At 38.6% G+C, this 11,960-nt stretch overlaps 1 protein-coding gene across 1 annotated transcript in view; it reads right to left on the bottom strand.

The window, feature by feature from the left end:
- Nucleotides 1–11,960, bottom strand: part of LOC101849209 (SAP30-binding protein) — a 30,981-nt gene that overhangs the window by 5,819 nt on the left and 13,202 nt on the right. The window contains exons 6-8 of the mRNA XM_005098144.3: nt 4,733–4,824; nt 3,380–3,440; nt 2,652–2,703 (exon numbers count right to left, since the gene is read on the bottom strand). Of these exons, the coding sequence (XP_005098201.1) occupies nt 2,652–2,703; nt 3,380–3,440; nt 4,733–4,824 (205 nt within the window). The remainder of the gene's footprint in view (nt 1–2,651; nt 2,704–3,379; nt 3,441–4,732; nt 4,825–11,960) is intronic.

Here is an 11,960-nt window from a genome sequence, read left to right as displayed (position 1 = left end):
AGTCTAGGCTAGGAACCAGGCTAAAAAAAAAGGAGACGGGAGGCGTCGAACCTGGGCGGACTCGAAGCTTAGAGTCTGGGAACATGGAACAAGATCGATTCTTTGAGTCCTCATTTGGAGTCGAAAGAATCGATCCCAGAGTCGATCTTGCCCTGGCCTAGTGGCAACCTCTAAACACCTGCTAAAGATAATACACCTGCTAAAGATAATACTCCGATATAGTAATATCCAATGTAATTGCTGCAGTATTTTAGAAAATCAAAGTTACAAGAAAATTCTGAAGGTGGTGACTGACCATAAGTGTGTGTGCCTGGTGAAAGGTAGGCCTACCAAATGAAGAATCTCGCTTTTTTTTTTTCATTTTCATGTACAGAGATCATTTCTCAACAATATGCTTTTTGATTTTTTAAGATACCTTCAGTAGTTTTTGACATATGGGTGATTTTGTAAAGCAGGGTACTGAAACAAAGTTTTGAGAAAAACGGCTTTAAAGTTTCCCTTTTGTTTCTGCATCAAAAAGACAGATCTATGCTTCGAGGCGACCTGACAACACATTCGCTACTCACAAACCAACTTTAAAACGCAGCTAAGATAAAAGAACAGTTTCAAAGGGTTTATATTACCTCTTCAAAACAAATTCACCACCACCTTGAGCAAGAATTTTCAAGAAATTAGATCTGGATTTGCGCAGGGCAGAAATAGGCAATACAATTAAAAGTTTGCTCTAAAAAACCGAAAGGGAGGGGATGCGCAAAGCTTCGCTTTGTTTACACGTTCTAGATATTCATGCGCACTACTCGCCATTAGAGAGGGGAGAGAAAGAACTAAATTTTGGTATGCATTGTGATTGGGTCGACGTTAATGAAAAGACAAGGGAAACCATCCGCAGTGTTTACTCGGAAAACCACTAATGCCACGCATTTTTGGGGATTATGCAATATACATTGTGTTAAATAACATCTTTAAAAAAGTATTTTAAAATAAAAGAAACTCAAGTCCTTATAAACATCTATATAATAATGGATAAATAATCCGTTTTTAATGGAACTTAGTTTTTGTCAAAAATTCTATTTTTGAACTTTGAAGCCTGATATCTCAGTTCAAACAAATGCGTCTTTTGGTACCTTCCACCAGGCACGCTCACATATATTAGCATTCTTTACTTGCATATAAAGCAGTAATTCAGATAAAAAGAAGCTGTGATCATCCTCATATTTCACGACAAGGTCTGTGCATGTTCTTACATTCCCAAAGTAATAAATCTTGCAGTGAGTGAGAAGGGGGAGACAGAGAGAGACTGTGTGATCTAGAGAACGAGTGAGTTCAGGGTTGCGGTATGTGTGCATGTGCGTGTGTGTGTGTTTGTTTGACAATGTGGAAACAAAGCTTTGTGTTCTATTTTACATCACAGAACCCAACGTCAGTTTCCTCCATTATAAAATACACAGAGTGCATCTGATCTCACTGTGTTCGGTTTTCGGTTAAATCAATTGTTTGAGCTAATGGACTCTCAAAAGTAACAAGTATTTTACCAAACACTTTCAAGCAATGAAACTTTGAGTAACAAAATAAAACAGTTGAACACTAAAGTATAAGAGAAACAAAATAATGAAAGCTGAAAGAATAAAACAAAATTTAATTTGGGGGCAGATATATAAACACATCAAATAAAAAGTGTCTCTCTATGAACTTGACCTAATCAAGGCCAGATGCAGACTTTTAAATTGTCAGAGACATGTCTTCTCCACATAGCCCAACAGAACTGACAGTCAAATTGCCAAGTACAGTCAAACCTGTGCAAGACGGAATCGCAAGGGAGCCAGAAAAAAATTATGTCTTAGACAGGGGAATTTAGGGGGAGATGGAGGTTGGGGTATATATCAAAGGCCCAGCCGGTGAGATCAAGGATCGCATGCCCGATCAGCAAGCAGTGGTCAAAATTTCACACCTCTTTCAATTGCTATATTGTCTGATAATGACATGCATCAGTCTTAGTTATCCAATTACCACAAGTGCTTGCCTTCCATAGGACCACTGTCAGACCTATAAGAAACAGAGACGTTTAAACATCTCCTTTGCTTCCACCCTTAGCCCCACCCACCAATGCCACCCCTCACTGCCATCATTGTAACAACGATTCGAGGAACTCTTTTCTTGGCTGGCCGTACGATCAGGGCGGCGATCAATCTAGTTTCACACCTCTGGCTTTTGGTTACCCAGGAAAGTTTTCATAGTAGCTCGCTAGTCAAGCATTCTCAAGGGCAGTGATGAGATTTCACACCCACACTACACTGACAAATCTGCATCGCTCTGGGCTCACATGATGGGGTAACATCTACCCCCAAATTGCACCCCTACTCCCCTTCCTTGCCAAGCAGCATGGAAATAGCGTTAAGTTTAGAGCTGGGGGAACCAAACTTGCGAGTTTTGTTTCAAATCAGGGCTGAGCGGGGCAAAGCATTTTTCGTCGTAGACAGGTGAAACCCTTGGAAGGGAGCGGATTTTTCTTTCCGTTTCCGCGCTGGACAGGTTTCCGTATTATACAGGTAATTAAAGAGGAATATATCAAGGGGGGAGCAGGGAGATTCCGTTAAGACAGGTTTCCATTAAGGAAGGTTCCAGTGTAGTCATATATCACGATGAGTACTCACCTAACTCATCGAAGAAAGACTCTTTACCCCATAAGTGTGGGTCGTAGATTTCCTGGAGAAAGAAGAAACAATTTCTTTTTAAAACTGTTAAGAGTCAGCATCACGTCAGTATGAGACTTCGTAGTTTTGGAACACATGTTAGTTATTCAATATATTGGGGTCTCTTCTGGTATCAAACTTTTAACAAAAACTAAATAGTCTACAACTTCATGAAATAATACATCAAAGCAGAGACCAGGGAAGATAGAGGCCTGTTGGGGCATGGAGTGGAGAACCAACGGACGAAGACCACCGAGGTGACAGGTGACAGGTGAATAGTAAAAAGGTGGCCAATGCACTCAGTGACCATCCATTAAAGTACTCTACAATTAAGGTCCCCATCCATAGGTGATAACCCCCTCCCACATATTTCTCATATAATTACCACAAACTAAAGCATGTAGATATTTTTCATCTATTTATCTCAAACTATCCACATATTTCTCACTAACCTAACTAATACAAACTATCCATGTATTCTAGACATGTAAACTACTACAAACTACTCACATATTCCTTATATGTTAAGCAGTACAAACTATCCACGCATTTCTCACTTACTAAAAACTATTGACATTCTCCCAACAAGCATGTGATTACTGCAAACTTTTCAAATACTTAATACAAACTTTTATCTACATATTTCTCACATACTTACGACAAACTAAAGACAGCTCTCTCATACTCACCGGGGGGAAATTTGTGCCTTTCTCATCTATGTGACAGAACTCTATCAACTTTTCGTAGATGCTGGTGAGAATAAAACAGGAAAAACTAAATCAAACCCCCAAAAAACCTGAACAAATAACATTCTAATGTCAAAGATGTAGAAAGGAGCACCCATCAACCACTCTGTTCATGTTGAGGAGAGGACAGTAGTACAGCAAACCATTGAGTTAAAAAGAGGAACACCCATAAGGAGTCCTGACAAATCCCACAAATTTCCATTTCAACCTGCACTCAGCAATTGTATGAAATAAAGCCAGATGCTGGACCTCCGAATTTAACACCTGTTCGAAAAGACAATGTCAAGGGATAAAAAGTTTTAAAAATTCCCAAAACGGATCAAATTCAGGAGCAACTCAAAATGGACTCAAACCAGGGCCATCTGCACCATAATCTCTTTTCGTAGATGACCGCTAACAGCCAGTTTGCCAATTTTTTTTTTTTAAAAGGCAGTCATATTAACACCTGCTTTTGTTTACATTCTTTATCAACTATGGCCACCCATTTGTTCAACTTCCTGTTGTGCACTGAGCAGCCTCCTGGGGTTCACATTCTTTTATGCTCACTGGAAGTAAAAAATTAAATTCCAGTTGCTCAAGCTAGTTCTAACATTTTCCGTGTTAAATATTTTAAATGAAAACAAGGCTGCAGCTTACACTTTACACTCTTTACCAGCCAAGTTGAACAGGACAGGTTGAGGCAAATGCCATCTCTCAACAACAAACAACTTACACACAAAGTGCTCAAGATACACAAAAAAAAAAAAAACACACAAAAAACAGACCCATGACTTAACCTTAAGCAAGGCTTCCAGCAACTTGCCAAGTATTCTGAATTTGGTTCGACTTATCAACCTGGCTTTTTTAGCTACATTCTCCCTCTGGTGTACACAGCTCACACCAGTGGTGAAAGAGAGATAAACTGTAGCCTGTCGTATTACCCCCATCACACCACCAATTTACTATCCCCATAGCCCATCATACCTCTAACTTACTATCCCAACAGCCCATCATACCTCTAACTTAGTATCCAAATGCAAGGAACACTGTGACTCTAAGCCTACTAAAACCCACATCTAATCACCTGTTACAGTATCTAAAAACCAGCAGGTGGTCTGAGGGAGCACTGGTGGGTCCTCTTATCTATTCTTTTCCCCTCTGTTGTTCCTGTCTGTCTTGATCTTTATTTATCTGTCTTACGTTTTCCCTGTACTAAATAACCATTATTGTGTAAATGAGATTCTTTTCACTGAAGCAAACACCCAAAAACCACCCATTTTGTGACCTGGTACCAGAGAAAAAATGGCTACAACTGACCTGGGATTGCGGAAGTTTTTCTTGCTCTGAATGACTCTGTTCAGGTCCAGGCCTTCTTTCCTCATTCTGTCATACATGTCTTCAATCTTTCTCTGAAAACAGGAAATTTCCTATCATTAGTAAAGGATCCATATAGATGGTGTTATGCTCTAACCCTGTAACTGGAAAATAATTGGTCAACTCTTTTTGATGTTCTTAAAACATTGGTGAGGTAGTACTGCAGGTTCCCAATAGAAAGGAGTCAGCATGCACAATAAATCATTTATGTCACGGCGTAGTGGAACCAGGTTCTCGTCCTTTTTTCGGCACATGGAGTTAGTGGAATAATCTTAAAGCTTGTTTATCTGTCTCGCTTTTGATGACAAAAATGCCCACTGATCTTGAATAGAAATCAAAACATATGTGATTGAACGAGGTGACTGTTGTCGGGTGTCAGATGCAAAATTAGCGATGTCACGGCCGTCAAAGTTAGGAGATTTCCAAAGCTGTGTTAAAAAACATTCAACACTGCTTCCAACAACAAATTCCCAAAATGGAGGAAAATTTGCAATTGAAGAGCTAACATTTGGCAGTTCTAAGCCTAAAAAAAAAAAAAGAATGAGATTCTCACACCAAGTAAAGCCACTATTTAACTTTAACCAGGCACAAATTGGTTAAAGGAAAAGTATACTTTGTGGGTAAAAGCTCCTCATGGGGACAACACCAGAATGTGCATGATTCATCACAACATAAAAAACTAGAAAACAACTAATTATGTTATCCAAACTCACCTAGATATTCTACATTGACCTGAGTCACACTCTCAATCTTATTTGAATAGAATTATGCCGTGAGAGGAAATCTTTGAAGTCAAAACAAATAATTATGAGGAAAAATTGTTAGTCAGTTAGGGTAGTGGGGGAAATCCTTACGGGACCGCGATTCGATCCCATGCTCATAAAATAATAATAGTATGACGTCGAATGCAGACACGCAGTTCATTCGCTGCCAGAACTTCCAACAATATCAGGTACATTTTTTGGGGGGGTCTTTTTTTGTCTGAAAGAATGTTGCGGTCAAAAAGTGCGCACATGATGAATTTGTATGGTGTTAGTATGAATGCGCCTTGGGCCCATGTTGAGGGGAAAGGCGGGAAACAAATTCTCTTATTATTATCATTATTATTAAGCTTAATATATCTTTATATATAGAATGGTTTCACGAAAGGCAACGCAACATAGGCCTGATCTGGAGTTGTAGTTTTTTATAACAGAGAAAGTCGGAAACATACGTGGGGGGGAGGGGGAGTGAAACCATCCATGAATGAGTCATGGGCATCGGATTGGCAGTCAGATGAGGTTTGTCGGAAATTTTAAAATGGCCATTGAAATCCACCATTTGGCTGAAAACTTGAAAACTGGTAGCACTGATCTAAGAAATCTGTCACAAGGCTTGAGCATAACACCATCAACATGAGTCTCTTTTTTAAAGCAAATATTTCAATCCTCTGTTGACATTTCTTACACCATATAGGAAGGGGGCCACTCTAACCTGTCTTATTAGGGCCACCCCAGGGAGTGTGGAATACATCCCAGTAGGAACACAGAGGCAATTTCCTTCAATATATAAGAATCACAACAATAATGACTTCAGTGTGCAAGTTGAAAAGTCTAACATAACTTATTTAAATCTATATTTAGAATTTAATGAAGGTAGGAACATCAAATTAAATGACGTTACACTTTACAACATCCCCCCCCCCCCCCCCCCACCTTTTCCCCAACAACAACAAAATTATAGAAAAAAACCATATCAGAACAATAACAAGAAAAAACAATTACACCAACAAAATAAAACACCACAAAGAGGGAAAAATAAAAGAGGAACAGCAATATAAATCATATATAACTGTAACGTAATCAACAAATCAACGTGGTGACAACAAGTGAGAAAGAGACGAAGTGAAGCTAAGTGAACTTTCTTTCAAAAGTAAAGAGGTTTGCCAAAAAATCGAGCCACAATTGATTGGTCGCTGCCGCGACAAACGAAGAGATGCTAGTTCTATATATATGTCGTTATCAATAACCCTCCATAGATCTAGAGATCTAGACAGCACGACACGAGTGAACACAACACATTAAGTTTAAGAGAAGCACCCTTCATAGGAAACACGTCATAATCTGTAGCGAAAAACTGTTTGGAACTGTAGCATTTCTTTATATATAAATATTTACTGTGGACATTTTTTTGACCGATTGAACCTTATAATTGTGTATACGAACAATCTTTGGAGGGCCTATACTTTAATATAATTAAAGATCTAGATGTAGATCTAAATATATATATATAAACTATATATATATCCGAAATTTGCGGGAAAGGATGTGATTTCAAAGTGTTCAGAGAAATAGTGCCCAGCTGTATTTTCCCGAACGTTCGGAGAAATAGTGCCCAGCTTTATTTTCCCGAACATTCGGAGTGCCCAGCTTTATTTTCCCGAACGTTCGGAGAAATAGATCTAGAATCTACTGCTCAGCTTTATTTTCCTGAACGTTCAGAGAAATAGTGGTGGCCAATTTTAATTGTTTCTAGATCTAGACTTGTCTTGAGCACCACCCTGAATGAATACTTTATAAGTATTTATAGCATTGTCTTTGTTTGTTAAAAATGTCGATTAAATGTCTAGAATCTAGATCTAGAACCTAGATTAGATCTAGATTCTAGAATCCGTAAGATTGAAGAATACCGGACAAGCGGACTGACTTTGCCTCTAGAGTAAAATTACCGGTTCGGTCAAAATTAGGACGAAAACAGGCACGTCGACTTTAAAGCTTTATATCTCCTATCTCTGCCTTGCCTTAGAGACAAACCGAAACCAGCTACAGGAAGCCCTGTGATTGGATGACCCCAGGAATGACCTGTTTCAGCTTGTTCTCATATTTGAGGCCCTTACTGGGTGCAAAAGTGATGCCCGATTTATTTACGTGTTCAGTCACATTTTTTTTGTTTTCTCATGGATTCGGGCAGTATTTTGACATTCGGTCATTTTCAATTATTATCGCATTCGTTTCTTTGCAAGCTAGAAATTGCATTGTCCTAAGAGCAAACATTTTTAAAGTAATGTGTGCTCTCTTTACTCAAACAAATAAACATGTCCTTATTTATCTGTCTTACTCAAAAATACACATTTGTCCTTTGTTGGTATGATATACCTTTTTCCAATACATTGTGTCATCATTGTTTAGCAATGCCAATGAAAATTTAAATTTTCACTTTTGTCCCCTTTTTTTTTGGTACCTAAGAAAGAATTTTCAATTCTAAGAATTATGCTTCTTGAATTTTGAGAATCGGTTCATAAATAAAAAAAAGTTATGGGGTTGTAAAGGTCGGCAAAATATGGATGATCCACATATAGGAAAATACTCCTAAAAAGTGGACCACGTAGTAGCAGATTCTGTAAGAAAATCGACGATATCTCGGTAACTAATCAGAGTGTTCGAGAGAAACTTGGATACCCGATGTGTTTTTGAGTGTAGAAATCATTTCTGCAGTCAGATTTACTACCAACTTCCAAGTTATTTTGTTATAATTAAAATGGTGGTGTACATATTACGATTTTGCTAAAAAGTGGTGTCGGGATGAGTCCATTTTATTTATAGCATCGTATCACAACATGGGATCTTTAAGAATATATGTCGGCAGCGTGACTAAATAATTGCAACTCTTTTTATGATGACTTTAATAATAATAATAATAATAAATAGCATTTATACTGCGCATTTCCATTTCCTAAAAGATGCTCAATGCGCATTACAATGAAAAAGACATCACATCTTAAAAATTAATCGACACAAATGTGTACGTAAAACAAAGTATTATACATATAATATAAATGCATATGTGTAAAATTTTATACCAGAAAAACAGTCTCGCAGTGAGGTTGAAAATGTGTTCACTAAAAATATACAATACATATAATTTCACGAACAGTCAAAATACAGTTGAAACGTGAGTAACTAGAAACATTCATTAAAACATTAATTCTATACAGATAGAAAAACATTTCCGCTCTCTCTCTCTCTCTCTCTCTGTCTCTCTCTCTCTCCCTCTCCCTCTATCTCTCTTTCTCTCTCCCTCTCTCGCTATCTCTCTCTTTTCTCTCTCTATCTCTCTCTTTTTCTCTCTCTATCTATCTCTTTTTCTCTCTCTCATTCTCACTCGCTATTTCTTCAGTCTCACAGTCTGGCATACACATGCATATATATCACAGTACATCATTATGACAGGTATGTTTTTGTGAATAAAAAATGCTTCAGCTGATTTTTGAAAATGGAAATTGTTGGGGCAGATCTTATTTTATATGGGATTTCGTTCCATACCTGGGGACCAAAGAACTTCGGGCTTTCCTGCGAGGCGAAAATTTGGTCCCCGTTTACGGGCGATTTTGCTGACCCGGCCGAAGCGTAGGTGACTAACTTTGTCAACCTCGGTCTGCTCTATTCCCAAACCAAATCTGTAAATCTGTTTCTTTAGACCATGCCAACCTTAAAAGATAAGTTAATTCAATCTAGCATGCCGTACAATTAAAAATTCTTTTTCCCCGTTGAGACGCGAACACCCCGAGGCGAGATAACCTTGCCTCGGAATACCCCCATAGCGATGTTACAGGGGAATAGAGAGAAAAACAAGCGGATGCGCGCGCCCGCCATTGCCCTATTTCAAGTGACCAATGAACGGGCCCGGAATAGTCATGCGGGGATTTGTAGGTCACATACATTTGCCACGAGAGTGAGGGGAAAATGGCCGGTCTCCGTGCGAAGCCGCTTTGGATAGGGGGGTAGTCGTGCATTTATGATCGGGTCTAAACAACTACTTGACACAGAACGTTCAAATCTGAGCACACTATAGAGGATAGATAGATCTATTACCATCTCGGCGTTGAAATTCAAACTCCTTATAGTTTTCGGTGTACACGATACGAAAGTGTTCCCGACACCAAAAGTATAGGTTAATTTATGTGTACGAATTTCAACGTCCACATATCATTAGTTTGCCCTATTTTCTGATTGGTTGCCAAGTTTCATTCTGATTGGTTCGGAAATAGAACAGACCGAGGTTGACAAAGTTAGTCACCTACGCTTCGGCTGGGTCAGCAAAATCGCCCGTAAACGGGGACCAAATTTTCGCCTCGCGGGAAAGCCCGATTGGCATTGCTACATTGTTATGTACAAGTAATATTTGTCAGCATTGCTAATATCAAGCAGTTTTCAACATATATTTCATAGGAAGAGGCTAGCCGTACATATTCTTAATATGATGGCTAGACTGACCATTTACAAAAAATAGGCCTACTGAATTGTAAATATACATTTTTAGTGTGCAGTACCTAAAGTATTTGTATTTGAGACAAAACCAGGTTCCTTAATGACAGTGCATGTATTTTAAACCTCCTGTTTTCTAATGTAAATAGGGCCTAAGATAAGTACGGCTAGGCTGGCAGTCTAGCCGTACTTAAGTACGGCTAGACTTCTTGTCTAGCCGTACTTAAGTACGGGTAGACAGCCAGGCTAGCCGTACTTAAGGACGGCTAGACTGTCAGTCTAGCCGTACTTAATATTGATGGCTGAATTGTAAATGAAAATTTTAGTTTGCAATGCCTAAAGTATTTGTATTTCAGACAAAACCAAAAGGTGCCTTACTGACTTGCATGTATTTGAACCTGAATAATTACTAGATCTAGATCTAATGAGACCTGTGTACTTAACAGGATTGAGTCGATTGGGCCAAACCTAGATCTAAGCACGGCTAGACTGGCAGTCTAGCCGTACTTAAGTACGGCTAGACTCTCAGTCTAGCCGTACTTAAGTACGGCTAGCCACTTCGTATTTCATACATATGCAAGATTAATTTAGAAGCAAAATACGCCTTTATTGATCTGTGTATCTCTTGGTGCAAATTTGTTCTTTGTACGCATGATTTTACCTTTTCCCAGTATGTTTTGTCATCACTGTTATGTACGAGTACTGTTTGTCATAATTAGCAACATAATTGTGATCGTCCACTGTCTTTGATATGACCTGATATCTGTTTCAAAGCAAAAGAAACCTCTCCCTTTTTTTTTAAATTCTTAAAGTGCGCTTTTCTCTCGGGAGGCAAGACTTTCGTCTTTTCCTGTACATTGTGTCATCATTGTTATGTACAAGTCATGTTTGTCATCACTGTTATGTACAGGTCAGCTCAATTGATTTTGTGCTTTTGCCTCATATTAGTTTAAAAATTGTTTTACACATGTGTTTTTCTGGTACTGAGGCTTTGATAACTGTATTTGTACAGCCTTTCACTATTGTGATGTGTTGTCAATGATATTGTCCAATGTGTATCCTTTCTTGTACATAACAATGATGACATGTTCTGTGCACTGCGTCATTGTTACAAAGCTTGTCATTATATTACCATTATGAATGGAGTTCATAGTGTACAAAGTCTTTGTTTACTAAACAAATGGAATTTAAAGTCCATAATTTGCCTTGCTGCTTATCTGTTCTTGTCATCATTGTTACATACAAGAAATACAGTGGTTGCCAAACCAATAGACCTATATCTCCAAAACCGTACATTTCCTTGCTCTGATACTCTAGGCATGAGCACTAAATGTCAATCTGTGACTGACAGAAAAGAGAGTCAAATTGGTAAGAAAATAAATTTTGCACCACTGAGTCTCACGTTTTGGCAATTGCTCGTATGCTCAGCTCTACACAGCAACACAACTTTTTCTTGGTAAACAATCGAGATGACACAGGCTTGTGCTTGTGTATTTGAATGAATCGGTCTTTTTTTTTTACACAGCTCATAATATGCAGGTGCCAGGTGGTCTGCCAATCTTCAATTTTACCTTTTTTTATAACAGAAAAGTCGGAAACATGGGGGGAGGGGGAGTATCAATGAGGAGGTGGGCATCGGAGAGGCAGATAAAGTGTGGGGGAAACCAAAAAATGGCGGATAATTGGAAGCATTGAACGTTAGATCTATAGAACGAAGACACTTCGTTTTTCCCGGACCCGTGTCCGAAAGGAATTTTATCATATGAAAGTGGCTATTCTCACCCGCCCGGAAGTTCTTGCAAGTTCTACTCCTCCCCTTTTCTCTCTCTCTCTTTCTGAATACTGTCTATCGGTGTGGACGATCAAATTGACCAAAACAAAGTTAAAAAATGATGTTAAAACACAAAAGTAAATTAATTTGGTTGTCT

Source organism: Aplysia californica, unplaced genomic scaffold, assembly GCF_000002075.1.
Source record: "Aplysia californica isolate F4 #8 unplaced genomic scaffold, AplCal3.0 scaffold00173, whole genome shotgun sequence".
In the NCBI taxonomy this organism is placed as follows: Eukaryota; Metazoa; Mollusca; class Gastropoda; order Aplysiida; family Aplysiidae; genus Aplysia; species Aplysia californica.
Note: the sequence above shows the minus strand (reverse complement) of the source record. Positions and strands in the feature narration are given on the sequence as shown.